The following is a 27,321-nucleotide window of genomic DNA, read 5'->3' as shown; positions in this document are numbered from 1 at the left end:
AGCAAGGACTGGCCTGTCTCCTAAGATCTGTGAGAGTGATGGGTCGTCCTTCAGGATATGTTGTAGATCCTTGATGATGCGTTGGAGAGGTTTTAGTTGGGGGCTGAAGGTGATGGCTAGTGGCGTTCTGTTATTTTCTTTGTTGGGCCTGTCCTGTAGTAGGTGACTTCTGGGTACTCTTCTGGCTCTGTCAATCTGTTTCTTCACTCCAGCAGGTGGGTATTGTAGTTATAAGAATGCATGATAGAGATCTTATAGGTGTTTGTCTCTGTCTGAGGCGTTGGAACAAATGCGGTTATATCGAAGAGCTTGGCAGTAGACAATGGATCGTGTAGTATGATCTGGATGAAAGCTAGAGGCATGTAGGTAGGAATAGCAGTCAGTAGGTTTCCGATATAGGGTGGTGTTTATGTGACCATCGCTTATTAGCATCGTAGTGTCCAGGAAGTGGATCTCTTGTGTGGACTGGTCCAGGCTGAGGTTGATGCTGGGATGGAAATTGTTGAAATCATGGTGGAATTCCTCAAGGGCTTCTTTTCCATGGGTCCAGATGATGAAGATGTCATCAATGTAGCGCAAGTAGAGTAGGGGCATTAGGGGACGAGAGCTGAGGAAGCGTTGTTCTAAGTCAGCCTTAAAAATGTTGGCATACTGTGGGGCCATGCGGGTATCGATAGCAGTGCCGCTGATTTGAAGGTATACATTGTCCCCAAATGTGAAATAGTTATGGGTGAGGACAAAGTCACAAAGTTCAGCCACCAGGTTAGCTGTGACATTATCGGGGATACTGTTCCTGACGGCTTGTAGTCCATCTTTGTGTGGAATGTTGGTGTAGAGGCTTCTACATCCATAGTGGCTAGGATGGTGTTTTTAGGAAGATCACCAATGGATTGTAGTTTCCTCAGGAAGTCAGTGGTGTCTCGAAGATAGCTGGGAGTGCTGGTAACGTGGGGCCTGAGGAGGGAGTCTACATAGCCAGACAATCCTGCTGTCTGGGTGCCAATGCCTGAGATGATGGGGCGTCCAGGATTTCCAGGTTTATGGATCTTGGGTAGCAGATAGAATACCCCAGGTCAGGGTTCTAGGGGTGTGTCTGTGCGGATTTGTTCTTGTGCTTTTTCAGGGAGTTTCTTGAGCAAATGCTGTAGTTTCTTTTGGTAACTCTCAGTAGGATCAGAGGGTAATGGCTTGTAGAAAGTGGTGTTGGAGAGCTGGCTAGTAGCCTCTTGTTCATACTCCGACCTATTCATGATGACGACAGCACCTCCTTTGTCAGCCTTTTTGATTATGATGTCAGAGTTGTTTCTGAGGCTGTGGATCGCATTGTGTTCTGCACGGCTGAGGTTATGGGGCAAGTGATGCTGCTTTTCCACAATTTCAGCCCGTGCATGTCGGCGGAAGCGCTCTATGTAGAAGTCCAGTCTGCTGTTTCGACCTTCAGGAGGAGTCCACCCAGAATCCTTCTTTTTGTAGTGTTGGCAGGAAGGTCTCTGTGGATTAATATGTTGGTCAGAGGTGTGTTGGAAATATTCCTTGAGTCGGAGGCGTCGAAAATAGGATTCTAGGTCACCAGAGAACTGTATCATGTTCGTGGGGGTGGAGGGGCAAAAGGAGAGGCCCTGAGATAGGACAGATTCTTCTGATGGGTTAAGAGTATAGTTGGATAGATTAACAATATTGCTGGGTGGGTTACGGGAACCACTGTTGTGGCTCCTTGTGGCATGTAGTAGTTTAGATAGCTTAGTGTCCTTTTTCTTTTGTAGAGAAGCAAAGTGTGTGTTGTAAATGGCTTGTCTAGTTTTTGTAAAGTCCAGCCACAAGGAAGTTTGTGTGGAAGGTTGGTTCTTTATGAGAGTATCCAGTTTTGAGAGCTTATTCTTAATCTTTCCCTGTTTGCTGTAGATTATGTTGATCAGGTGGTTCCGCAGTTTCTTTGAGAGTGTGTGGCACAAGCTGTCAGCATAGTCTGGTTGGTATGTAGATTGTAATGGATTTTTTACCTTCAGTCCTTTTGGTATGATATCCATCTGTTTGCATTTGGAGAGGAAGATGATGTCTGTCTGTATCTGTACGAGTTTTTTCATGAAGCAGTTTAGGACACACTTCTACTTAAAATTTGTCTTTTAAAAAGTCATACATATGCTGAAATGGCTCCTCACCCAACTCCCATATTTCATATAAACAAACTGAATGCTACATATGTGGGGGGAAAGTGAGTAGTTAAGCATGTTGATGTTTGTATATACAAAGGGGAGTGTCGGAGGGGACGGGGAGAGCATGGGGGTCCTGGGCTGGGCAGAGAGGAGTCACATGGAGGATCACTTGGGGAGGTCACGTGCCCCCAACCTTGTGTCCCTCCCATGAGTGCAGTAATGGCAAGAAATGATTTCTACTTGCACCACTGGAATTCAGTGATGATAAAGACAAAGTAATGGACATTAGAAGGAGCAATTTCAAATACTGATAAACCTTACAGGAGTTTACTGTAACTGCCAGCTCAGAAAAAGTCCTTGGGTCCATTATAGACAACTTAGTGAATACCTCTGCTCAAAGTGCAGCTGTGTTCAAAAAAGCAAACGAAATGTTCAGATGTAGGAGGACAGGATGGAGAATATTACAGAGAATGTTCTGATGCCGTTGTATAAACTAGTGTGGCTGCCCCATCTGGATACTGTGTGCAGTGCTGAGTCAACCCATCTCATGTGGATTATTGCAGAATTAGGGCAGGTGTACACATAAAACATGGCAGCTGTGCCGCTGAAGCCCTTCAGTGCAGACACTACTGGGCTTACAGGAGACTCCCATTGGCGTAGTTCATCCACCTCTGTGAGACTCGGTAGCTGTGTCCTCCCATAGACATAGCGCAGTCTACACCAGGGGTTAGGCTGTGGATTTTCACACCCCTGAGCGACTTAGTTATACTGATGTAAATTTATAGTGTAGACCTGGCCTAAGGGAGGTTCACAGAAGGGTGATGAGAATGAGCCTGGAAATACTCTTCTATGAAGAGAGTTTGAAAAGACTGGGAGGGTGGTTCCTTTAGCGAGGAGATGGGTAAGATGATAAAAGCCTGCACTGAGTTGTCTGGAGAAGGGAGATTGGTCACTTCTGTTCTCCCTGCCTCATAACAAAAGAACAAGAGTATGTTCAATGAAATTGAAAGTGAGAAATTCAAAACTGAGCAAAGGAAACATTCATACAATGTGTAATTAGCCTGTGGAACTCACTGTCCCTATCCATCACCGAAGCCAAAAGCTTAGCAAGATTCAAAGAAGAACTGGACTTTTCTAAAGATAATGAAAACATCAGCAGTTACTTCAGATTGGGGCACAATACGTAAAAGAATTAAATCTGCATCAGCCATTCTCTAAGTGCCTTGGGTAAGACAGACATTTCCTCTGAGTTTTGTCCACACCAAACCCCTGGAACTAACCCACAGTTTAGGAGCATACAAATTGCCAGACAGAATCAGACCCAAGGTTCATCTTGCCCTGTCTCTGACAGTTCCCAGCACCAGGTATTTCAGGGGAAGGGATAAAAAAACCCACAGAAACAGATGTGGGATAATCTGCCCACTAGTGCTGTTAGACTTCATCCTGGTCTCTGATAGCAAGAGATTGGCTTAATTCCTGTGGCAGTGAGTTCCACAGATTAATCACATGTTGTGTGAAAAAGTATTTCTTTTGATCAGTTTCGAATTTTCCACCTTGCAGTTTCATCGAATTTTCCTTTGTTCCTGTGGGGATGGGGAGAACAGATGTGACCAATCTCCCTTCTCTAACCTGGTCAGAATTTTATAAATTAAGAGTCCCATAACTTTCACCATCAGGGTTGCCTCAGGATTCAAGCCCAGCCCTCTGGCACTACAATGAGAGCCAGACCCCCAAGACACCCATTTTACTAGGCTGCTTGCTTCTCTCATTTTCAGTTAATGCAGAGATGACTCTTATGCCAGGAGTGCATTCCCTGCTGCACAGAGAGAGGGAACAGGCCAATGTACTCCTTCCATCTCGGTTACACCGTAGGCCCTGCCGTTAAAGGGTCACCACTTTGGTGCTTTAACTGGTATTTATGTTTTAAAACTTTCTTTTCAAAGACCCAGAGCCCTGGCAGCACAATGAGAGAGGAACCAATGGAGCTGGAGGAGAAACCCCACAAAGCAGGTAACCATTCCATTATTTCAGCACAAACTTGTTCATCTGTCCTTGGCCCAAAACTCTTTGATATCATCCTTGATGATCCAGAAGGAGATACAAAATCACTGTTGATGTCGTTCACAGATGACACAATCAGAGAGTAGTGAATAGTGCTGGAAGCAGAGCAGTTACACAGAGCATTCGGGATCAGCTGGGCCCATGGGAACATACATTTTAATACAGCCCAGAGGCAAGGTTCAGGAAGCAAGAACATAGGCCGCACTTGCCAAATGGGGGCTGTATCCTTGAAAGCAGGAGCTCTGCCTGGGAAGGGTATGGGGGTCCTGTGGAAACCTGCTGAACAGGAGCTCCCTGTGCGATGCTGTGCCTAAGGTGGCAAGGCGATCCCTGGATACAGAAGCAGTGGGATATCGAGCAGGGGCAGAGAGGAGGGGTTACTTCTGTACATGGCATTAAAGAGATTGTTCCTGGAGACTCTGGCAGGTCTACACTATATATTTACAGTGGTGCTTCTGGTGAAGACACTCTAAGCCGATGGGTAGAGACGACTCAAACCTGCTGATAGCGGGCGAAGGGGTGGGCAGGGGGGACGTGACTACTACATGTGTCACCTCTGGGAGGAACTTCCAGCCCCACCTTCCTGGGCCAGGGCAGCCAATCCCGCTGGCTCCTGGGGGGCTGGGGCCACAGGGCGGGTGTGGGGGGAGGAGAGGCTCACAACAACACAGTTTTCCCCACTCCTCAGAGCTCCAGTGCCATTGCGGACACCTCAGCAGGGGAAGGCATGCAGATAATGTCCCTAACTTGGGCTGAACAGAAGGAACCTGCTCCCGGCACCTTCCCCAGTGACACCTCCCCCCTGGCCTGGGGCCACTGTGCATTCCCCGCCAGAGTTACTTGCATGGGATGGGGGAGGCTCTGTCCTTGTCCTGCTGCACCTCCCCACCTGGCACATTTCCGGTTCGCTTGGCCCCTCTCCCTGGCAGCCAGGCCAGGGTGGGGAGCAGCAGGGGTGGGACGGAGCTGCTCCTCACACCGGATGAGGGTTGTCTCTCCATGTCGCTACTTCTGTGCACCACGGCAGCTGTCTGTGAGAGAGCCTGGCTGGGGACATGGGGACAGCCCACCCACTTCACTGCCTGGGCCTGGCTGCCAGGGACTGGGGCCAACTGAGCCAGAAATGTGCTGGAGAGAAGTGCGGGGAGGGGGCTTCGGCTTGCTTGGCACCTCTGACTGGCAGCCAGGCCCGGGCGGGGAGAAGGCTGCCGCCACCTTCCCAGCTGGGTTCTTGCTGGCAGCCACCGGGGTGACCCAGAGAGGCCACCCTCATTCAGCGTGAGAAGTGTCTCCATCCCATTCCCTCCACTCCCCACATGGGCCCGGCTACCAGGGACAGGGGCCAAGTGAGCCGGAAACATGCAGGTGGAGGGGGAGGGAGGGAGGTACAACAGGAGAAGGACAGAGCCCCTCTCCTTCCCCTCCCAGCAGGCCGAGCAGAGCAAGCTTTACAAAGGCAGCTTGGCGCTCACAGAAATTGGGATGGGGCACATGGCCCCGTATGCCTCTCCCCCCGGCTCTCCTGTCAGCTTAATAACTCCATCTCCGCAAGAGGCAGTAGTTATGTCGGTGGGAGAAGCTCTCCCGCGGACATAGCATTCATCTACACCAGCGATTAGGTCGGTAAAACTACGACACACAGGGGTCTGGATTATTAACGTCCCTGAGTGACGTAGTTATACCAAAGTAATTTTGTAGTGTAGACTAGGGGTGTGTTCAGTGTCCACACTGATGTTGAGCGACTGTTCAGGGTTCAGAAAAAAGCTGCAAGAATGATTTGAGGTCTGGAAAAAGCCTTGTAGTGAGAGACTCAGAAACTCAATCTATTTAGTTAATCCCAAAGAAAGTTAAGAGGTGACTTGATCTCACGGTGTACAAATACCTACCTGGGAAGGAGATTTCTGATAGTGGAGAGCTCTTAAATCTAGTAGATCTAGGCAGAACAAGACCCAGGGGCTGGGAGCTGAAGCTAGAAGCCTGAAAATAAGAGGCCAATGTTTAACAGGGAGGGGAATCTTTGGAACAACTCACCTAGGGAACATGGTGGATTCTCCATCAGTTGGAGTCTGGTCCCTGCTGGTGTTCAGATCTGTGAATCTGGTTTAAAAATCTGCCCAATTTTACCCTAAAGTCTGTTGAGCTGAAACATTTCTCCTTGGGGGCACAAGAAGCCGTTGCTGCGTGTGCAGTCTCACCGACACATGGCTGCAGCCTGGTTCTTACAAGGACATCCAGGAATATGGTGCCTAGCCCATAGGGAGGAGAATCTCTACTTACTAGACAAGGCAGCTGGTTTCCAGTGGCCTCAGGTGTGGTGTGGGGAGGCATCTAGATCACGCCGTGTGCCAAGAGGTTCAGCACTAACAGCTCCTTCCCAGCTCTTCTCGTGGGGATGCCCATCTTGAAGGAGCTAAGGGATCTGTTCTTCCAAAGCCTCTCTCAGGGACTCCTGCTCTGCATGTCTGCTCCCCAGATGAACTTTAGCTCTAGCAAAATATTTTAATGGGACTTTTTTTTTTCAATTTTACCATAATGAAAGAAAACTTTATCTGCTGCAAATGTGACAGCCAACACATTGGGGATTTAACCGGGGCCTCCCAGAGCTAAAAGCATGTGCTGCTACAGCTTGAGCTAAAGAGACAACTATGCATGAATGGCGCTACAACAAGCCCACATCCTCTGTGGATCGGGTACAAATGGGGGCCTGTCTCACACACTCACCCACTAGCTAAAGAAATGGAGTTGGGTGAAAGGGTAATAGGACAATTGGAGCAGCAGATGTCAAATGCATTCTACCGAATGCATGTGAGCTAAGGTGTAACAAAGTATTCTGAGGCATTTTGACCTGTGTCCAGGCCCCATTTTTGTAATGAAGATGCAACTTCTGAGCTGTATATGTTGTAAATTTGAAGTTTCTTTTCTTTGTTTTTAGGACATGAAATTTTTACTCACCCTTTGCAAGTTTAACTGAAAGCTCTTTATTAAAAATTGCAGATCGTAAGGGAAACGAAGAGAACTCAGCATCGGAGGCGAGGTTTGTTGCATGGTTCAGAAATGGATGTTGTGAAGCAGATGCAGTGCAAATAAGAGTGTAAAAGAAGCAGATGATGTACTAGGGATTTTACATGAAAATCAATGAAGTTTGAGACCCGAGAGTCAAGTGCTACGTAGTGAGCTCTCGGCTATTCTTAATCGAGCCAGCTTTTCTCTAACCCTAACCCTAGCTATATCAAAACCAGCTTGGGTACAAACTAGCCATTTGACAAAGCCTTGGGTGGGAAGATTTAGTTGGTGTTGGTCCTGCTTTGAGCAGGGGGTTGGACTAGATGACCTCCTGAGGTCTCTTCCAACCCTAATCGTCCATGATTCTATGATTCTTCTATGATTCTACACCTACATGAGCTGCAATCACATTTCCTGACTGCAGCGTAGACATATTCTCTGTCTTCCTTTTGTGCAGCACAATGGGACCCTGATCCCTAGCTGAGACACCTGGGTGCTATCATAACATAAATGTTCATTCATAGTAATAAAATTGAGAGTCTTTAGAAAGAATCTTGAGTAGAAGCAGGCAGCGGCATCATCTCTGTGTGCAGCATTGACAAGAGCATTACTGGATCCTGTGTTCAGTTCTGGTGTCCACGCCTCAAACAGGATGTTGCCAAATTGTTAAGGGTTCAGAGAAGAGCTACAAGAACAATTCAGGGTCTGGAAAACAGGATTTAGAGTGAGAGACTGAAGTGGCTCAATCTATTTAGTTAAGAAGGTTAAGAGGTAACGTGATGCTTGTCTATAAGCACTGACATGGGGAGGGGATTTCTGAGAACAGAGAGCTCTCCCCAGACAGAGTCAGAGCAAGATCCACTGGCCAGGTGCTGAAGGGAGACAAATTCAGACTGGCAACAAAGAGCCAGTGTTTAACAAGGAAGGAAATTAACCCTTGGAACGACTCCCCAAGAGACGGGGTGGATTCTCCATCACTCTGAGTGTGTCAATGGTGATGGGGCATCTCTGCTCCAGCTCAGGCAGGAGTTATTGGGCCAAAGGCAGGAATTGCTGAGGGAGATTACATGGGGGCCAGGCTGGATGCAGTCTCTATCCTTAAAACCTTTGAACTAATGTGATAGCATGTGTAGGAGAGCTTTAATTTAACCCATAGAAATGTTATGGGGGCACCAAGAGCCAACCTGCAGTTAAGCTGTGTTCACTTTTTGAATTAAAGTAGAGCTTCGGGGCCTGAGTCTCTATGGCCTTATCCCTTGTGTACTCATTTACCGCTGTGTACACTGAGTGCAAAATAGGTAGGATGCACTCCCATGCTGATCTGCTAGCCTTTTCCACCTGCTCTGCACTCTCGCAAGAAGAGAGAATGAAAAGACTGAGGTTACTTACTTTGGAAACTATGTAAAATATGGAAGAAGGGTTATTCTTCCCAGATGGGGAACTGAGCCACAGGGTATTTATTACAGTTATACCTAGGAAACAACTAAAGTCAGGGCTCTGTTGTGCTGGAGGCTGCACAGATACAGAGTAAGAAACACTCTCTGCCCCAAAGGGCTCACAGTTGAAATAGACAGGACAGGGGAGGAGTTGGGATTCAACATACAGCAGCGGGATGGTTGGCAAATGTCATGTTAGTGCCACATGTTTTTGCTTGGGGAGGGTTTTGTTAGGAGGTGATTAGTTAAGTAGTAAGAAGAAGGCTATGGGTGTGGGGCAGAGCAGGGGGAAGATAAAATCTCTTGCCTAAGATTATTCAGGATCTGAAGCTAGATCCCCTGAGTCCTACTTCAGTGCCTTAATTCAAAACCATCTCTCCTCTTTTTAGGGCATAGTTGGGGAGAGGGGAGGGGCCTAGCTGCTCTTGGTTTTCATGCCTGGGTGGCTGTGTGGAAGATGGTTTGGAGACTATCTTACGGCATTTTCATTTTTTCTAGTATTTTATCAGAGAATCCATATTTTTCAAGCACCAGTTCCTCAGTGGAAGACATGATGACTCTGGAGTTTGTTGCCATATTGTCTGAACATTTTAAAGTTAATGGATCATTTAGCAAGATTATTGTTGCAGCCTACAGTCATCCCAGGAGATACCAAGAATTTGCTAGGATGGAAATAAGGTAAAATGACGCTGGAGTTGGATTACACTGACAGGTCATTAGATCTTTCTTGGTGGGGGAGGTGGGAGGATGTGATAATGAGACATATTTCAGGCAGCAGCTGGGGAATTCCCATGGGTAAAGTCACCACTGGCCTGTAAAAAGCAATTTGGACTGGGAATGGAGTAAGGAAGGGGCAGCCATGATGAAATGCAAGGGCAGAATGAAATGTCCACCACCACAGCTCCATTTGTCACCTCTGTGGGGGGAGACTTTGGCAACTGTCACCTCAGTTTCCCCCATTCCTGGGAGCAGTCCAGGGATGGTTTGGCCCCCGGCACAACTTAGTGCAGCTCTAACTTGTGTGGACTGGAACAATCAGCCTGGGATTGCTGGGAAGCAAAGTGACCTGCCACACCCCCTATAATGTCTGCTGTGAGTAGGTCCAGGAGTCAAATTGGAGTGGCACAGAGCCAGTTATGACAGCTAGCTATATCCCTGCAGCAGGGTAGAGGTGTATCCATCTCCTGTGAGCCATGGGAGGATTGTAAGAGCCAACACACTGGGGATTGAACCAGGGACTCTCCAGAATGAAAAGCACATGCTGCTACAGCACATATTACTAACGCCCTGCAGCTAGTGGCTGTAGCAGTCTTGTTTCCTCTGTGGATTGGCAGTTACCTGCTGTAACCATCCTCTGCTACCGGGGAGTGGGAAGAGCAGCACCAGCTGCTGGAGCCTGGAGGAGCAGTTCTGCTTAGCAGCTGTTGCTCTTCCCACCCCCAACCCTGATGGAGAGAACTGGTTGTGTGTGTATCCTGGCTGTCCCCCACCCCCACCCCACTGTGCCCCGATTTCCCTGCCCCAGCCCCTCGCTCTGGGACTGACTCCTGCTGTGCCTCGCTGGGCCTTAATTGGGCAGGCGCTGAGTCAGCTCCTCCCAGCCTGGCTCTGCCGGTGGCAGGTGAGTCCCAGGGATGGGGAAGCGAGCAACAGGGGTGGGGGTGGAGAGCAAACGATGGGGTGGGGGACAGGCGGGGCAGGGACAGGGCCTCAGAGGAAGAGGCAGGGCAGGGATGGGGCCTCGGGGGCAGAGGTGTTCGATTTTTTAAAGATTAGAAAGTTGGTAACCCTGTCTGTAACACTCGTTCACCAGCAGGTTATACAGCAGGAAGGAGATGGGGGCTGAGGATTTGGCCTCTATATAATCCACTGATCTGAGGCCAACATTTTCCCCAGTGACCTTGGAGCACGAGTGCCACAGTTGCTTTGGGGTGGGCTTAGACTGAAGCCCGTAGGCCCTGATATTCAGAGGGGCTGCACACCCACAGCCCTAATTATAGTCAGTGGGGGCTGCAGGTGCTTGTACTTCTGTAAATCAGGCCCAAGGTGCCTCACATCACCCCTGCTTCCCTCCAAACTGAGGCACTCACAGTCAGAGGCCATGTCTGACAACTTTGGCCTGGAGGGGGTTAATCAAGGTGACATGTCAGACCTGTCGGGAAAGCCAGACTCCAGAAAATATAACGCTTTGAGGGAAATTGATGCCATTATCTACGGGTGAGGTGGATTCTCCATCACTGGGAGTCTCTTTCTTAAAGCTTCCCTTAGCTCACCCAGAAGTTTTTGGCCTGGAAGCAGGAATTTCTGAGTGAGATTCTCTGGCCTGGGTTAAGCAGGAAGCCAGGCTGATGGGCACAATGAATTTTTACATCTATGAATTTGCGTGGGATACTTCTAACAGCTTGACCCCAAGCACTATATCACGGGCACATTGCACCCAGTTGATAAGGAAGATTTTGGCATAAGTGCCAATCGTCCACCTTCAGTGTGAGAGGGAGACCACACGAAAAAGAAATAGCAGCAGCAGGCATTAGAAAAAGGCAGAAGTAAAAGACACGGAATAAAGGAATTACCTGGGTTGCCCCTGGGTTGGCATAAAACTGGCCTTGGGATCAGGGACTCCCCAGGAGCAGCCATCCACATGGCATACAGTGGGGACTGGGCCTCAGTATTTGTCACAAGGTTTCAAACACAGTGAATTTTTGACCATCTGAAAGTTCTTTTGCTTATTCCGTTTTCTGAGGGGTGGGGGGCTGGGGTGAGGGGTCAGATCTCCTTTCTCCTAAGTTCTTGTCTGACATTTTTCCTCTCCAAGTGCACTCTGATCACCAGTTCCTTCAGCCCGCTCTGCCTTTTCTGCTTCCCTGTGTGTTATGAAACACAGAAACATAGCAGGGGGTTGTCACTAGGTAACACACTTTAGTTCAGCTCATGCAACTTCTGCATGGAGAGGAGGACTTAGGTACCTCTTAGAATCTGGCTCTAACGATGCAGACAGGCACTCAGTAGGATTTTGAAAATCTGCATCATCAGGTGCCTAAATACTGTAAGAATCTGGCCCGAAGGCCTTTATCTCAAGGGGTAGAGGCTCTTAGTGCTGAACATTCCAGATGCAAACCCTCCTCTCAGCCCACACTAGTGCCTATCCAAAGATGCCCATTAAAGTTAGTGGAGTAACACTGGTTTACCCGAGAGAACAATCAGGCTTATTATATGTGTGTCTTTTTCATTACAAAGTTTAGTGAGTTAGGCCTCAATCTTGCAGTATCACCATCACCAAAGCTTTAAAAAATCATGAGTATTATTATTTATGCAGCGTGATACCATGATACTAATTTAACCATAAATTCATCTATTAAATCCAAATGGTACTTATACAGTTGCTCTAAACATGCCTTAAAAGCCTAAATAATAAGAAATGTACTGCATCCAAATAGTATCAAACCATTTATAAGCATTTGAACAAGATACTTACAAATGGGCTAAACCTAGCAGTGCTTAGACCCATATTGGTCATCTCCAACTTGGTCAGACAGATATCAGCAATGAGCCCTTCACGAGTTTACTTTTTTATATACTTTAACAAACAAGTGATGTCACTGCCCATTATCCAACCTTAGCTAAGGCCAGATGAAGCAGTTTTTTATAATACATAAAACAAACTTATGTAGCCAATTATTTATTGCACCTGGTACTCAATTATCCGTGTTTTATATCTATTACTCAGCCCAAACCTTAAATAGGATAACACCGGTATTTCAAAGGGTCACTGCAAGTTTAACACAATAATTCTCCTTTCTCGTTATCTCATTCTTTTTGGTCACATATTTTGGGCCCATTGCTTATGCTAATATCCCAACTTAATTTAAAACCATAGTTCCTACAAGGCCCCCCAAAATCTTGAAATTGGCTTAAAGGTCATTAGATTTAAAAAAAAGGAAAATCTGGAGTTCTTTTTGTTGGCTTCCTGGTGCTGGAGCATTTAGCATCAGCATTGTCAAGCTTTTCTCAGCAACTGTGAGGGCTAGAAACTTACTTAAAAAAAAAAAGCTGAGGTTCTCAACTAATATCATGAGAGTGGCTTAAAACTCATGAGATTTTTACAAAATAAATGTCATGGGTTCATTTTATTTATCTTCTGGTTTCTCAGCCTTTACAGATCACGTTTTCAAGCTTTTCTCTGCAATCATGAGGGATAGAACCTACTTTTTGTTTAAATGAGAGCTGAGATTCTCAGCTTGCAATAAATGCTGAGTGTTTGTAACTGGTCTTGTTACACTGACCTCACTGAAGAATCAAGGCCTTATTTGGCTTTGATCATGAGTCCGTTGTAGTCAAAGGGAGGTTGCTATTGACTTTAATTTAAAATAAACTCTTTATTCAAAATAAACTTAAATTTATTTTCTTTGATTTAAAATATTTTATTTAATATTTAATTTATTAATTAACATTATGTAATTAAATTCTATAATTTATAGAATTTATATATATATATAAATTAAATTCTATTTAATATATAATATATTTACTATTATTTATTTGATTTAAAATAAACTCTTTATGATTTAAAATAAACAACTAACTCTTCTGTTTTGTTTTACTTTCCTAGTTTCAAGAATAACTACGGGTTCCTTATTGTAGGCCAAGCAAAAATTCCTGTTTCGGATCTACAAAGCAGACAACCCATCTATTATAAATATGGGATTATTGATATCTACAATGATCCGAGAACAGTTCACCTAGAGCATATTTCTAAAACAGTGCAAAAAAATGAAAAGGCTGAGTTCCATCGAGTTCTAATTGTGCCCGATTCAGCCATCAAAGCAGGAGGTAAGAATCACATTTAGCCCCGTGGAAAATGATGATGGAAGGTCCAGGCTTGCAGGCTGTCCAAGTATAAGTACAAGTGAATCTGATTGTAATGTCATTGACTTCAGTGGAATCATTTCTGATTTACAGCGGCATGAGAATCAGTCTGAATAAATGGAAAACGTGGGCAGTTTGTGCACTGAGTGTTCTAGCACAGAATCTTCAAGGTCATTGTTGGGTGTTAGATTGTGAGCTCTTGGGGCAGGGACTGTGTTTGTACAGCGCCTAGCACGATGGGTCCTGGTCCGTGACTCGGTCACCTAGTCAGTACTATAATACACCCAAACCCAATAAGTAATCTATAGTGCCTAATGCAGTGGGATCCTGGTCCATGACTGGAGCTTTCAGGTGCTTTTACAATATAAATAATTAGAGCTGGTTAGAAAATGGGGCTTTTGTCTAAAGGAAAAAAAATTGGGGTTTTCAGCCATAAAAGTTCAGTTTTCAGGGTTTGGGTTTTCCAATGAAAATAAAAAAAAAATCAAGCAAATAAGACATTTTCAGTGCAATTTGTTGTTTGGTCGACAAGTCAGTTTCACATAGAAAATAAATTTAGGTGGAAACTTTTTTGAGCAGCCCAATAAGTAATGAATGATACTGTTCCATTTAGATGTAGCCCATGATTAGGAGAGCTCCAGGAAACATTTTGGTTTGGGGAGGCAAAGTACCTCCCAGAGATTCCAGGGGCATGTGGGCAAGTGTTTTTTCTAAAATATATGCTCTAGGAATTATTTTGGGGCCGTTCTCTGGCTTGTCTGACAGGAAGTCAGACCAGATGCTCACAGTGGTCCCTTTTGGCCTTGGTATCTATGAATCTGTGGGCCGATCTACACTAGAAGAGCTACATCGGCGCAGCTGCACACCTTCACGAGCTGCAGCTTACTCCCTCCTTTGTGTTAGTGCCATAATGCGAGCAGGGACATGGGAAGGAGGTGGAACTCTGGCCTGGCCATCTCCTCTAGGTCTCAGGCCCTGTCCCAGTATCCACATTGTCCATTTCTGTGGTCTGCACGTCCAAAAGGACTTCGATCAATTGGCGAGGGCTCAGAGTAGAGCTATGAGAACAGTCCGAGGTGTTGGAAAACCTGCCTTAGAGTGAGAGATTGAAGGAACTTGATGTATTTTGCTTATCTAAGAGAAGGTTAAGAGGTGACATGATCCTGGTCTACAAGCGCCTACGTGGGAAAGAGACTTCTGAGAAGAGAGGGCAGTTTAAGCTCACAAAGGCAGAGTGAGAGCCAATGGCTGGGAGCAGAAGGGAGACTAATTCAATGTGGGAATAAGAAGCCCTTGTTTACCAGGGGAAAGAATTAGCCTTTTGATCAGCTCCCCTACAACAGGATGGATTCTGTGTCACTGGGAGTCTGTCAGTGAGATGAGGCATCCCTTTCTCAAAACTCCACTCTAGCTCAGCCAGGAGTTATTGGGCTGGAGGCAGAAATCACTGGAGGAGATTCTCTGGCCTGGGTTAGGCAGGAGGCTGGGCTGGATGGGCATAAAGAGTCCTGCTGGCCTTGGAATCTATTAACTGAATGGCACAAACAGCACTATAAAATGGCAAATGAAAACATTAACTCTGTGACGATTGTGGAGTGCTTGCTCCCACAGTCTGCCTCCTTGCAAGTTTGAAAGTTTACAAGCATTTATTTGAAGGTGTATACATGTTTATTTCCCACTAGGTGTGTGGACCCAATTTGATGACATTTGTCAGTTTTCAGAAAAGTCCTGGTCTGGCTTTTTATCAAGAGGAAAGTCCAAAGAGAAAGCGAGTGAGTCTATCCTGCAATTCCTGGAAGATAAGCTATATCAAGAACTTTTTCACCGAAAGGACTTTGGTGATGTGGAAAGGAAGCTTGTCTGCTACAAGGAGTGCTTGAAAACCAGCAACATTGGTGATGCAGAGCGAAAAATAAATGATCACGAAACTGACTTTGACGGGAGAAAGGTAAGTGAGCAATGCCCATTGCTCATGGCAGCTCCACAATAGCTGGAAAGGCCCCCACTGAACTTCTTTGGAGCTAGCTCTACCTCCACATGGTGCATTGACAATGATCCAAGAATCATTAAAAGCTGAATGTTACTTTTGGTGTTCTTTCCCTCTCCAGCCTCAGGGTCTGCTCCAAATTGGAGTTACAGCAGTCTTTCCATTGACTTCACGGGCTTTGGATGAGATCCTAACGACCCAATCTAACTCCTGTTGAGATGGAAGGATTTCCATCAGCTTTAATGGGAGCTGGACTGGGCTACCACAAGAATCATCTCTACAGCTTTGGACCTGATTTCCAGAGTTTATTCTTGAACAAGCTGCCTCCGTAAAAGGCAGGGTGGCTTTAAATTTGGCAAAATCTCATTCATTATGATGAGGGCTGCAGATGTGTCATGGCATTTTTTTTTATCAAAAATCACAGAGCGGTCATGGTCAATATCGTAAAATTCATAGGTTTAGTGCCTGCTCCATGAATTTGATTAGATAATGCCCTGACAAATGAGGGGGAATTGACCACCCATAGCAGCCCCCTCTGCCCCAACACCACAACCCTAATCTCATCTTGGGGAGGGGGCAAGGCCTGCCCCGCACTCAGCCCAGGCTCAGGGAGCTCTTGTGTGGCTGGTCCCCAGCTCCCCACTCTGGGTGTTGTGATCCTAATGCATGTGGTTGCAGCACAATTTGCTCAGGTTTGGCCCTGCTGCCTCCCCATCACATGCTCCCTTCAGCACTGAGCCAGGGACCCACCTTCAGGAAGTCATGGACAAACGGAGAAATCCTGGTATCTGTGACTTTTTCTGCACTGTGACAAACCTGCTGCTCTAATCAAGCCCTACCGTAAAGGCCTGGGGACTAGAATCCAGGCCATGGAAAGATACAGCCAGGGTGCACTGTGGAGAGTAGGTGCCACAGGAAGTACCGCCCACAAGAGCCAGAATGACAGTACCCCTGCAGCCCTCTGTTTGGCCAAGTGTCCCTATTAATCCCAGGTGTTGCCCTAGGAATTTGTTTGGGAAACCACACAGATCTTGGCCTGCTGGAATGCCAGACTTCGCTTTGTCTCCTGGTCTCTGACTCCAGCCTGACTTTGACCCTGATTCCTGCCTCTCAATTCCAACCTGGTACTACCTCTGATCTCTGGCCTCTGACCACAGCCTGACTCTGACCCTGACTCTTGTTTATGGGACCTGGCTCCTGGCTGGTGACTCCTCTCCCCGGTGGGCAGACCTCAGCCCAGCTGCGACCGCTAGGCAAGGCTGCCTGCGCCCCAGTCCCTTACATCCAATACCTAAACCAGTCATAGGGCAGAGACTGTCTGTTGTGTCACTTGATCGTTACACAATAACAATATGAAGAATCCAGACAGGTGCAGCTAGGTCCCAAATAGCCATATTTACTAACTATACACAGACACACCAGTCCCAGCTACACGCACCACTGCTCTGACTCGTTTCTGGGGAGTTCTAAAACATAGAACAGAGTGAGCACTGTCACATTGTCTGGAGTGGCTCACAACTGTGAGTGGTGACCTTAGGGCAGACTGTCAGAAAACAGGGCAGACACCCTAGACTGGTGGTGTGTTCTATAATTAGATTTCACCAAGCCAGTGACAAATGTGTACCTTGGATCATTATACTAGTCTTACCATAGAGTCACAGAGAGTCCCCTTAGACACTCCAGTCTATCTTGCCACCCAGACAACCTGGACTTTGTGATAAATTGTCACTTAAACCAAAAATAACACCACATCAGGTTGCTCCCAGTCCCAAGAGATCAGTCACTTATCCCAGGTCAGTTGGTACTCCAGATCTTACACCAAAGACCACGCTGGCAGCCAATCCTATAGTAAACTAAAAGTTTATTAGCTAAGAAAAGGAAATGAGAGTTATTGAGAGGTTAAAGCAGGTAAAATATATGCACATGTGAATCACAGTTCGTAATTCCAAACTGGCAGTGATGTAATAAACTGCCAGTCTCCCAAAAGTCTTTCAGGGTATCCAGATTGTCTCTGGTGATCTCTGCTTTACATCTGGTACACTTCCCTGTAAGAGTCCGAACAGTCCATAGATGAAGGATCTTTCCTGGAATCTGTATTTATAGCTTCTTCTGACAGAAAGCAAGCAGACAGTGTCTCTACTCATGTGGGCTTTGAAATGTTTGGGTTTTGTTCTAATTCAGAACGAAGCCAAATTTCAAAATCCTCCACAAAGCAGAACTTCCATCCTCTCTACAGTTCTGACAAAGGCACTCATACCATGGTGAGAAGTGGCTATGTAGACATATAGGCTATGTCTACACTACAGATGCTACAACAGTACAGCTACTGCGCTCCAGCTGTTCCGCCGTAGGGTACCCACTTCCTTTAGCTACAGAAGGTGTTTTCCCATCTCTGTAGTTAATCCACCCCTGCAAGAGGTGGTAGCTTGGTCGACAGAAGAATTCTTCTGTTGACCTAGCACTGTCTACACCGAGGCTTAGGTCGGCTTAACTGAATCTCTCAGGTGTGTACACTTTTCACACCCCTGAGTGACATAGCTAGGTCAACTGAAATTTTAGGTGCAGACCAGGCCGTAGTAACCAAGATGGGGGCTCCATTGTGCTGGGTGCTACACAAACACACAGTGACCAAGTTTGGGGTCTTGACACACAGGTTGCTGAATAGTCACAAACTCAAGAACAGTCCCTGCCTTGAAGATCTTACAATCTAAATAGAAAAGGTTGAGATTAACTGACTTGACCAAGTCATACAGGAAGTCTGTAGCAAAGGGAGGAATTGAACATAAGTCTCCTGAATACTATGCTAGTGCCTTTAGCCTCAAGGCCACCTTTCCACTCTGCAAGTAATGGCAAATACCTCCTCTATCATCCATCCGCATCCACTGGCCAGTGCAGCTGAGACGATGCTGGGAGAACTTTATTTCAGGCATGTCTAATGCTTCCGGTAAAATGTGCATGTTATTATTGTGTTTGTCTAGGTTTATGATGACATCCGCAAATTCATTGAAAATGTACTCGGAAACCCCAAATTTCAGAATCCTGCTATTTCAGCGATGGATGTTCTCCTCTTTGCATTATGCACAATATTTCACCACAGTATCCATATAAGTGCAGAGGCCATGAGCAAGATTGAACAAATGGCCCAAAATATTGACTTGCAGGAAGGCAAATTCAAAAACCTGAAAGAACCAAGAAAACGGTAATATCTAATTCACTATATATTCAATTTTATTTGCTTGAACTCTGCCTGTGGTTTTAAAGGTAACACATGTACTTCCCTTTAAATGCTCTGAACTGACATATTTGCAAAGCACACAGCTCGGAAAGTAGGAGACTTAATTATTTATGGGTTTTCATTATGTATAATAGGGGCTCAGCATGGGATCACCCTCTTCAAGGTTAACCCTAGAGTGACAAGTACTATAGTTTATTATTTGTACTGCAGTAGCACCTAGAAACCACAATCCCAACCAGCAAGACCAAATTTAGAGGCTGCGGTGTGGCAGGTAATGAGTCCTAGCTCTCTTCTAATGTTAGTCAGATGGAAACCTAGTCTATCCCTCAGATCTGACAGCCTTAAAGTCAATGGGAGCAGAGGGTTAGTGCTTCCAAGGAACAGGTCTCAAGTTGGCTGCTAGTGGTGTTATCCCCAGATGGATGAGAGCTCTGGCAGGGCTGCCCAATGTGCATTAAGCCGATTGACACAAGAGCCCAAACCTGTTTTCTGTGATGGTCTTAGGTGCAGGATTCTTTAACCCATGGTTTGTAGAATGCCCATTGAATCCTGGGAAGATGGACATACAGATGTGAGGGGAGGAATACCTGCCAGCTTTCCAGCTACTGCAACCTTATTATCAGAAAACAGAATTTACAAAGCGGGACAAAAAGTCACCATCAGGCAGCATGTCCTCCTCTGGCTGTTTTGTGGCTAGCCCTTTAAAATGCCTGGACACAAACTGTTTTGGGTTGAGTGCCATGTTTCATTTGACCCAAAATAGACTTTTTGGATTCGTTGAGATTTTTTGGAATTTCGGATTTGGTTCTACCTGAATCAAAGGTATTTCCTCCCCAATATTTTGGAACAAAAACATCAGTTATTCTCGCAGCTCTCAAAATGACCATGGCCCTATTTGTGCAGCTGCATGTAGTATCTTTTCCCTGTCATCCATCCAGCCATCCAGAAGCTCAAACTCATTAAGAGATGCACTGACATAATTGTGGATACAATTTGTCTGAATACAAGGAATTTTTTTGTTTGTTTGTTTAACATTTTGCATCCCTGTCATTGCAGGGAATGTATTTTAGCTCTGAAGCATGTTTGCATCCAAAGCTCCAAAAACTCTAAGAGCATGTGTTGGGTCTGGCTGCTTCCTTTGCTGTATGAAATTCAAAGGGAATCATTTGAAAAGGCAGAGGACCCTTTAACTTCACAAGACATGCAGTTTCTGCCCTTTGCTCAGCTGAGGCAGGATGAAGAGAAGCAAACGTGAGTCTACAAGGGAAATATTCTGTGAAAGAACATTGTACTTCTTTTGTCTCTCAAAATATAATGTTGTTATTTGTGATATAATGATTTGGAAACACTTTGCTTGCTGTCTCCAAGTGGGTAGTACCCATGAAGACTGTGTGGGCTAGTGGTTTGAGCAACTGGCCTGGGTCCTGGCCATGCCATTGGTTTGCTAGGAGACCTTGGGCAAATCACTTCATCTCCTCTGTTCCTCCATCTGTAACATGGGGATAATGATGTGGCTTCAAAGTGCTTTGGTTCATAGATCTCAAGGCCAGAAAAGACCATTGTGATCATTTAGTCTGACTCTGGTATAACAGAGGCCAGAGGACTTCCCTGAATTAATTTCTATTTGAACTAAAGCCGACCATTTAGAAAACCTTCTAATCTTGATTTAAAAATTCTCAGTGATGGAGAATCCACCATGGGGTGGGAGTGTCTATGTTATGAATTTGCTGATTTTAGATTTTAAAGCTGAAATCTAGTAAACTAAATTTGCCAATTTGATTAATGTTATAGGCAATATTGGAGTGGGATTTCATTAGGATAACCCTTTTTATTGAGCCCAGGGAGTGTGAGCTTACTAATTTTGAGAAATTCAAGATGGTTCAAAAAAGAGCTAGGAGAATTATTAAAGGATTGTATAGGCCTTATACAGGAGCTCAGTCTATTTAGCTTAACAAAGAAAAGTTTATGAGGTGACTTGATCACCGTCTATAAGTATCTGCATGGGGAACAGCAATTTGAGAATAGAGGACTCTTCAGTCTAACAGACAAAGGGTCTGTCTACATTTGCCGGTAGATTGGTACTGCTGCAATCGATGCAGTGAGTGTCGATTTAGCGGGTTTGGTGAAGACATGCTAAATCAGTGGAAGAGCACTCTCTCATCAATTTGTATACTCCACCTCCCTGAGAAGCATAAACGAAGTCAACAGGAGACACTCTCCCATCGACACAACGCAGTGTAGCCCCCGCGGTAAATGGATCTAACAACCTCGACTTCAGTTTTGCTATTCACGTAACTGAAGTTGTGTAAGTTAAGATTGATTTACCGTGGTTGTGTAGACCAGCCCAAAGGAATAACAAGATCCAATGGCTGGATGTTGAAGCTAGACAAATTTAGACTAGAAATAGCATAAGTTTTGAATTGTGAGAGTAGTTAATTATTGGAAAAATTTATCAAGAGCTGTGGTGGATTCTCCACCAGTGGCAATTTACTGTATAAATCAAGACTGGATGTTTTTCTAAAATGTCTGCTGTAATTCAAAAAGGAATCATTTCAAGGAAGTCCTGTGGTCTGTGTTATACAGGAGGTCAGAACAGATAATCACAGTGGTCCATCTGGCCTCAGAATTTATGAATCTATTAATCTATATTTTAATACTATGTTCCTTTCAGGTCTACTTTTACCTTATACAGTGTTTCTCAGAGCTGGACAAGTAGTTATTCTTAATCAATCCACAAGTTGATGAATTCACCAAGAACCACTCCAGTCTATAATTAGCAGTTTTATAGATGTTCAAATATCACATTGTAGACATATACAAATACAACATGCTGTCTTGCAAGTGACTGACATAAACAGCAGCTATAGCACAGAACAGTACAAATCATCATCCATCCTAAAGAGGCCACAAACATCTTCAGCCCAATTTTTGTTTTCCTTTGCAGGTCATTGTAAAGCAACAGTATTGAGGAGAGAATTACTCCTGAGAAGTTTTTCCTGAGATTTCATCTAAATCTGCTATGCTGTAGTTTGAGCCCATTGCCTCTTGTCCTGCTTCTTGGGCTAAAACTGTAATGATAGTTAGTATAGTTAGTATAGTTTAAAAAAATAAACTAGTCTGCCCACAGCAAATACCTCCCCAAATGCAGACTTTTATTAACATCGAGCTATATCCCACCTTTACAGGAAAGTTCTGGCGATGATAAAAGACCATCAGATCTTCATCGGGAGCTACGCTCCTCTGGCAGAGAAAGTCATTTTGATGCTTGCCCTGAAGAATTTTTGTAGAGAGCCTGTTCCTCACATTCATGTGCCCCTGCAGCTTCTCTTGAACAACGTTGACCAGCGGATCACCAATCGCCTAGCAGAGGGTCGCGAAATAAACGTAAGGCTGACGGACAAGAAGCACATTAATGGGGCCACCTCCCATTAATCTTTATTTCCTAAGCCATATTTTCTAGCTGGTCATAAAATCTTTGTTTTTCCAATGGAAAATCTAAATTAAAACAAAATAAAGAAGGGGGCAAATATTGGGGGACAGGGATCTAAGAGACATTAGAATTGAATCTGGGAATTTAGACAAAAACAGGAAAAATAATTTTATCAAAATTCCTGTCAAAAATTTTGACTTTTCATCAAAAAAACAAAATCCCAGATACTGAAATTTTTTCAGATTTCACCAACTGAGCCCAAAATTTTTTGCAGCCATAAATGGCCAAAAACTGAAAAAATGGCCAAAATCACAAATTTTAGAGGTGTGTGTGTGTGCTGTTTCTTGACAAAAAATTGGAATTGTCAATTTCACCTTTGGTGAAACTTTCATTTAGTCAAAACTACAATTTTCCATTGTAACAAAATACTGGAGGAAAACTTTTGAGCAGCCCTAGTAATTTCCTGTAAGGTCTTGGTGAGGTGCCTTGCTTGGGCTTCATTGCTTGTTTCCCAACCCAAGCTTTTCCACTGCAGCTTGTCTAACTGAATAGCATAGGGCTCAGTCCCCACCATTTAGGGTGACCAGATGTCCCATTTTTAAAGGGACAGTCCCATTTTTGGGGACTTTTTCTTATATAGGCACCTGTTACCCCACACCTCCAGTCCCGTTTTTTCTCAGTTGCTATCTGGTAACCCTAACAGTATTGAACTTAATCAGCTTTAAGTCTAGAGGTGCTGTCACACCAGTGTAATGAGAATTTTTCCATTGATTTCAATGGGAGCTGGATCGGGATACATGCTAAATATTTTGGGCATGGAGTACGTGATCCTTAGGTGTGGCTTAGTCATGCGGGGTGCAGGATCTGCAAAGTCTGGGAGAATAAAGGTGACTAAGGCTCACTGAAAATTTTCTGTCAAAACTGTTTTTCAAGAAAGTTTGGGTTTTCAACAAAACTTTGTTTTGTTTTTCCTTTTGGTGTAAACTTTTTGATTGTTCATAGGAGAAACAAATATCCAAAAGGTTTTGGTTTTCACCTGAAGACACTAGGCTTTCTTTCTTTCTTTCTTTCTTTCTTTCTTTCTTTCTTTCTTTCTTTCCAAAAAGTTGTAGTTCTCCATGGAAAAGAGATGTAATTTGTGATGAGCTTTAAAGTTGACCCGTTTCCATGCTATGTGCGCTTTCTGTGATTTCAGGAAAGTGATGTCAGTGTAGTTTTGGAGGACATTGCCAGAAGGACAAAGGCTTGGCTTGGTACCAGGTGAGTATTTTACGCCCAAACTTCTTAACAAGGTAGCAAAGAAACAGAAAGCAGCCACCACCATCCTGGGGAGACGCAGGAAGACTTGATGGTGCTGTTGCCTGATCTTTAGATTGTGTATTAATTATATAGATTACTTAAGAATCCCCAGTTATCACTTTGAGGGTTGACAGGTTTTTGTCCCAAGATCAGGCCCAGTATTATTTAAATTGTTATATAGTTGGGAACCCCAATGTGCATAGTTGCAACAACTCACACTATAGGAACTCTTTTATATTTACAAATATAGTTTATTAGTACATTTAGCACAGTCACAAACACCCCAACTTAGTAAGATAGAGATACTACAGAATGTACATCTGCACTTCCAGATACTCACATCATCCCTTGTAGAACAACCTGAAGTGTTAGCCATCATCTTCCTCATCACCATCACCTTCCCCACCATTGCCAGTGGCCATCATTCTGGCATCTCCCAAGGACTATATCTCTTTCTCCTACCTCCCCTCGGCTGGGATGCCACTTTTATAATATGTTATGCTGACACCACTATGTTTGATGCATATTTAATTGGGGATTTTCCCCCTTTTCCTTATTTGCTTTCCTCATCTTACTAATGTTGGAATGTCTTTTTCCTATAGGTTAGTACATCAGTGATCTTAACTTAGTATCATATATGTCAATTCGTTACCATGGCCCTTTTGTGGTTAGGTATCACATTTATTGTTTCTGTTCTACTCGGTTATTTCGGTTCTTTCCAAGTTGTGGTGTACCTGTTAAGTTTAAAAGGGTATGAACTTAGGAAAGCCCCTATGCCAACCTGCTTTAATGCATCCTCTATGCTAAAAGTCACAGCCATACATGGACCTTATGCATTAGCTCATAACCACCTATCTAGGTGAAAGGTCCCAAATATATGTATACTAACTTTGCTATCTGGGTGAAAGGTCCCGGACATATGTTTGCTAACTTTGCCTTAGCTCAACCTATTAATAAAACAAATAATCAAACCTATAAGAAAATAAGAAACTTATAAGAAAAGATATATAGGCAAGCAAGCAGGCTAGCCTATAGGCGACATGCCCCCCTTTGTAAATGAACCCCATCACATAGGTATAGATGTAGATGGTCAAACATCTGTGGGAACAGTTTCAATACCATTTTCCACCTCTTGGGGTGGAGGAAGGGTATCATGAAGATGATACTTTAGACCCTAGTGCATTTTTGGAATGGGTACCATATATATATATATATTTGCCATCATTAATGTTTGGTACCTGTTTAGGTTTTTGCTTATACCAATTGCATTTACACTGAGTGCAACCTAAAATAATGAAAATAATCTCTATTGCAATTCTTTGGACAATAACCCAGTTTTTTACTTCAAAATCCACCTTTGGGGATTGGTGAAGACTCATCACCTTCATTCATTAATTGGGTAATAACTTGTTTGGCTTTATCCATATCGTTAATAATTTTTATGAGGTGGGTCGCCTTACGATTGGTTACCATGCAAAATTGGCTATTTCCAGCATAGGTCACCCTCTCCATCAGAGTCTTCCACTTGGTCAGCCTTACCACACAAAACAGTGTCTGTCTCAAACACATTACATCTACAGATGTACTGAGGCCCTTAACCTTTATTTTCAGCTCCCCAAATACTTGGGGTTTTCTGTTGGGCCATTTATTTGTGCAAGTTTATCTGTTCAAAGTTCATAGGCCTTAAACCTTACGCTAACTTGCTGAAGCTAATGTCTTCCAGGATACAGGCCTGTAGGTTGCCTGCATTACGGCTGAATATAGCGCAAAGCAGAATATAATGTAAAGCAGTAAATATAATAAAGGCAAGCTAGCCCACTGGGCTGCAGTAGCAGTGAATATAACAAAGGCCAACTAGCCCACTGGGCTATGGGTGTTAATGAACCCTTGTCCCTATTACATAAGATGAGGACTTTATCCTTAACAAAGTAGATAACAGGAAAATGGGAATTGCCACCTGCTTAATTAGTATAGGTGTATATGTGCCTTTGGGGTTTGGCAAAAATTTAACCCTGGGACCCTGCACTCCAATTGACCAAAACAGTAATTTTAAGATATATTGCAATAATAGAATACCAGCCACTTCACTATATGTTACCCTCTGCATCCAAGCCTATTGCTTGCATAGGCGCTGATTTCCCCTCTTTCCCATGGGTGCTAGATCCCACTCTGCCCCTGGCCCCACCCCCACTCTCCTCCTTCCATGAGGCCCTGCCCCTGGCCCTACCTCTTCTTCACCTCCTCCCCTGAGCGCACCATGTTCCCACTCCTCCCCCTCCCTCCCGGAGCATGCTAACGCTGCCAAACAGCTGTTTGATAGCGGCCAGGGGGGAAGCGCTGGGAGGTAGGCAGAGGAGTGGGGACGTGGTACGCTAAGGGGAGGAGGGGGTGGGACAGGGGTTGAGGGTTTCTGCCAGTGGGTGCAGAGCATCCACTAATTTTTCCCCATGGGTGTTCCGACCCATGGAGTCGACACCTATGATGGCTTGGTTAGCCTGGCAGGCTACCGACGATGATGACAACAGATTTTATGGTACCTTCTTTCTGACCACACCGTGGTGTGTCCACCTCAAATATATTTTATCTGCCAATGTGCTGATACCCTCTTCGGAGCAACAGGCCATCGGTGGAATTTTTCTGTTTGGGTGATAAACTACCAGAGGAGATACATTGCTGCGTTTATTATAGACATTGTCTTCAAGGTGACCTACTGAGTGGGTAACTGCCAAGTGACCGAACACATTCTCACCTGGATTGAACACAGGCAACAAGGCTGTAAACAGGACACACAAGATTTTACCATGATAATCTTAGTTAAATAAGAGTTTTAATTAGGGTGCAGTGTTACAGACCCCAGACCTAAATTGCTTTCAGTGGCACTTTTGACAAGAATTAAAAAAGTGGCTTTTCCTGTTTCCTGTTTTAAAAACAGTAATTTACAATACAATGTAGCTATTGCTAATCCTTGGTGAAATTCTGAACTTCCTGGCTTTCAGAGATTTAAGTGTAGATGCTCTGGAAGGGCGCAAGAAAGTGCTGCTCAGTAGAGAGTGGAGAAGCTTCACAATGTGACCTCATCTCTTGGATGTTTTGATCAGCAGTAAAATAGCTAACAATGTGGTCCTTACAATTATAATTAGGCTTCAATTACAATGGGGAGGGATAGCTCAGTGGTTTGAGCATTGGCCTGCTAAACCCAGGGTTGTGAATTCAATCCTTGAGGGGGCCATTTAGGGATCTGGGGCAAAAATTGGGGATTGGTCCTACTTTGAGCAGGGGGTTGGACTAGATGACCTCCTGAGGTCTCTTTCAACCCTGATATTCTATAATTCAGAGTTAACACCCCACTGAAATATTTTCCCTGTCACTAGCAGCTTTTAAATCAAGATTGGATTTTTTACAGGAGATCAGACCAGGTCGTGACGATGGTCCCTTCTGACTTTTAAATCTATTAAACTATGAATCACACTTTGTTCACAATTTGGAGGGTTTATTAGCACCCTTAAGGCCTTAGAAGAATTACTTTATTTTTAATTAAGTTTAGATTCTGAAGTGCAAGATGGCAACCCTAAAAAAAGTGTTTGCTCACTGAATCACTTCAATTTGGCCCAATTTGTCTCTTGAGCTAAGTCTACGCTTAGCAGTTTAAAGCACTGCCGTGGCAGTGCTTAAAGGGACAGTGTGGTCATGTGCTACCACTGGGAAGACAACTCTCCCAGCGCTCTAGATAAACCGCTTTGCGCTCCCAGCACTCAGATCCTGTCTACACTGGTGCTTTACAGCACTGAAACTTGTTGCGCTTGGGGGTGGTGGTGGTGAGTTTTCACACCCTTGAGCAAGAAAGTTTCAGC

General features: G+C 44.6%; 1 protein-coding gene across 12 annotated transcripts in view; it reads left to right on the top strand.

Moving 5' to 3' along the window:
* LOC119856486 (E3 ubiquitin-protein ligase rnf213-alpha-like) overlaps positions 1-27,321 on the top strand; it is a 183,252-nt gene that overhangs the window by 41,354 nt on the left and 114,577 nt on the right. For all 12 annotated transcript variants that reach the window (XR_006282264.1, XM_038404008.2, XM_043517196.1 and 9 more), the window contains 9 exons: positions 4,097-4,163; positions 7,209-7,248; positions 9,152-9,331; positions 13,263-13,483; positions 15,202-15,467; positions 18,485-18,705; positions 19,798-19,992; positions 21,927-22,125; positions 23,367-23,431. Coding sequence is in view for 11 of the 12 variants with exons in the window: in XM_038404008.2 (XP_038259936.1) it covers positions 4,097-4,163; positions 7,209-7,248; positions 9,152-9,331; positions 13,263-13,483; positions 15,202-15,467; positions 18,485-18,705; positions 19,798-19,992; positions 21,927-22,125; positions 23,367-23,431 (1,454 nt within the window). In the remaining variant the exon portion in view is untranslated. The remainder of the gene's footprint in view (positions 1-4,096; positions 4,164-7,208; positions 7,249-9,151; positions 9,332-13,262; positions 13,484-15,201; positions 15,468-18,484; positions 18,706-19,797; positions 19,993-21,926; positions 22,126-23,366; positions 23,432-27,321) is intronic.

This window comes from Dermochelys coriacea, chromosome 6 (genome assembly GCF_009764565.3).
Source record: "Dermochelys coriacea isolate rDerCor1 chromosome 6, rDerCor1.pri.v4, whole genome shotgun sequence".
Classification (NCBI taxonomy): domain Eukaryota; kingdom Metazoa; phylum Chordata; order Testudines; family Dermochelyidae; genus Dermochelys; species Dermochelys coriacea.
Note: the sequence above shows the minus strand (reverse complement) of the source record. Positions and strands in the feature narration are given on the sequence as shown.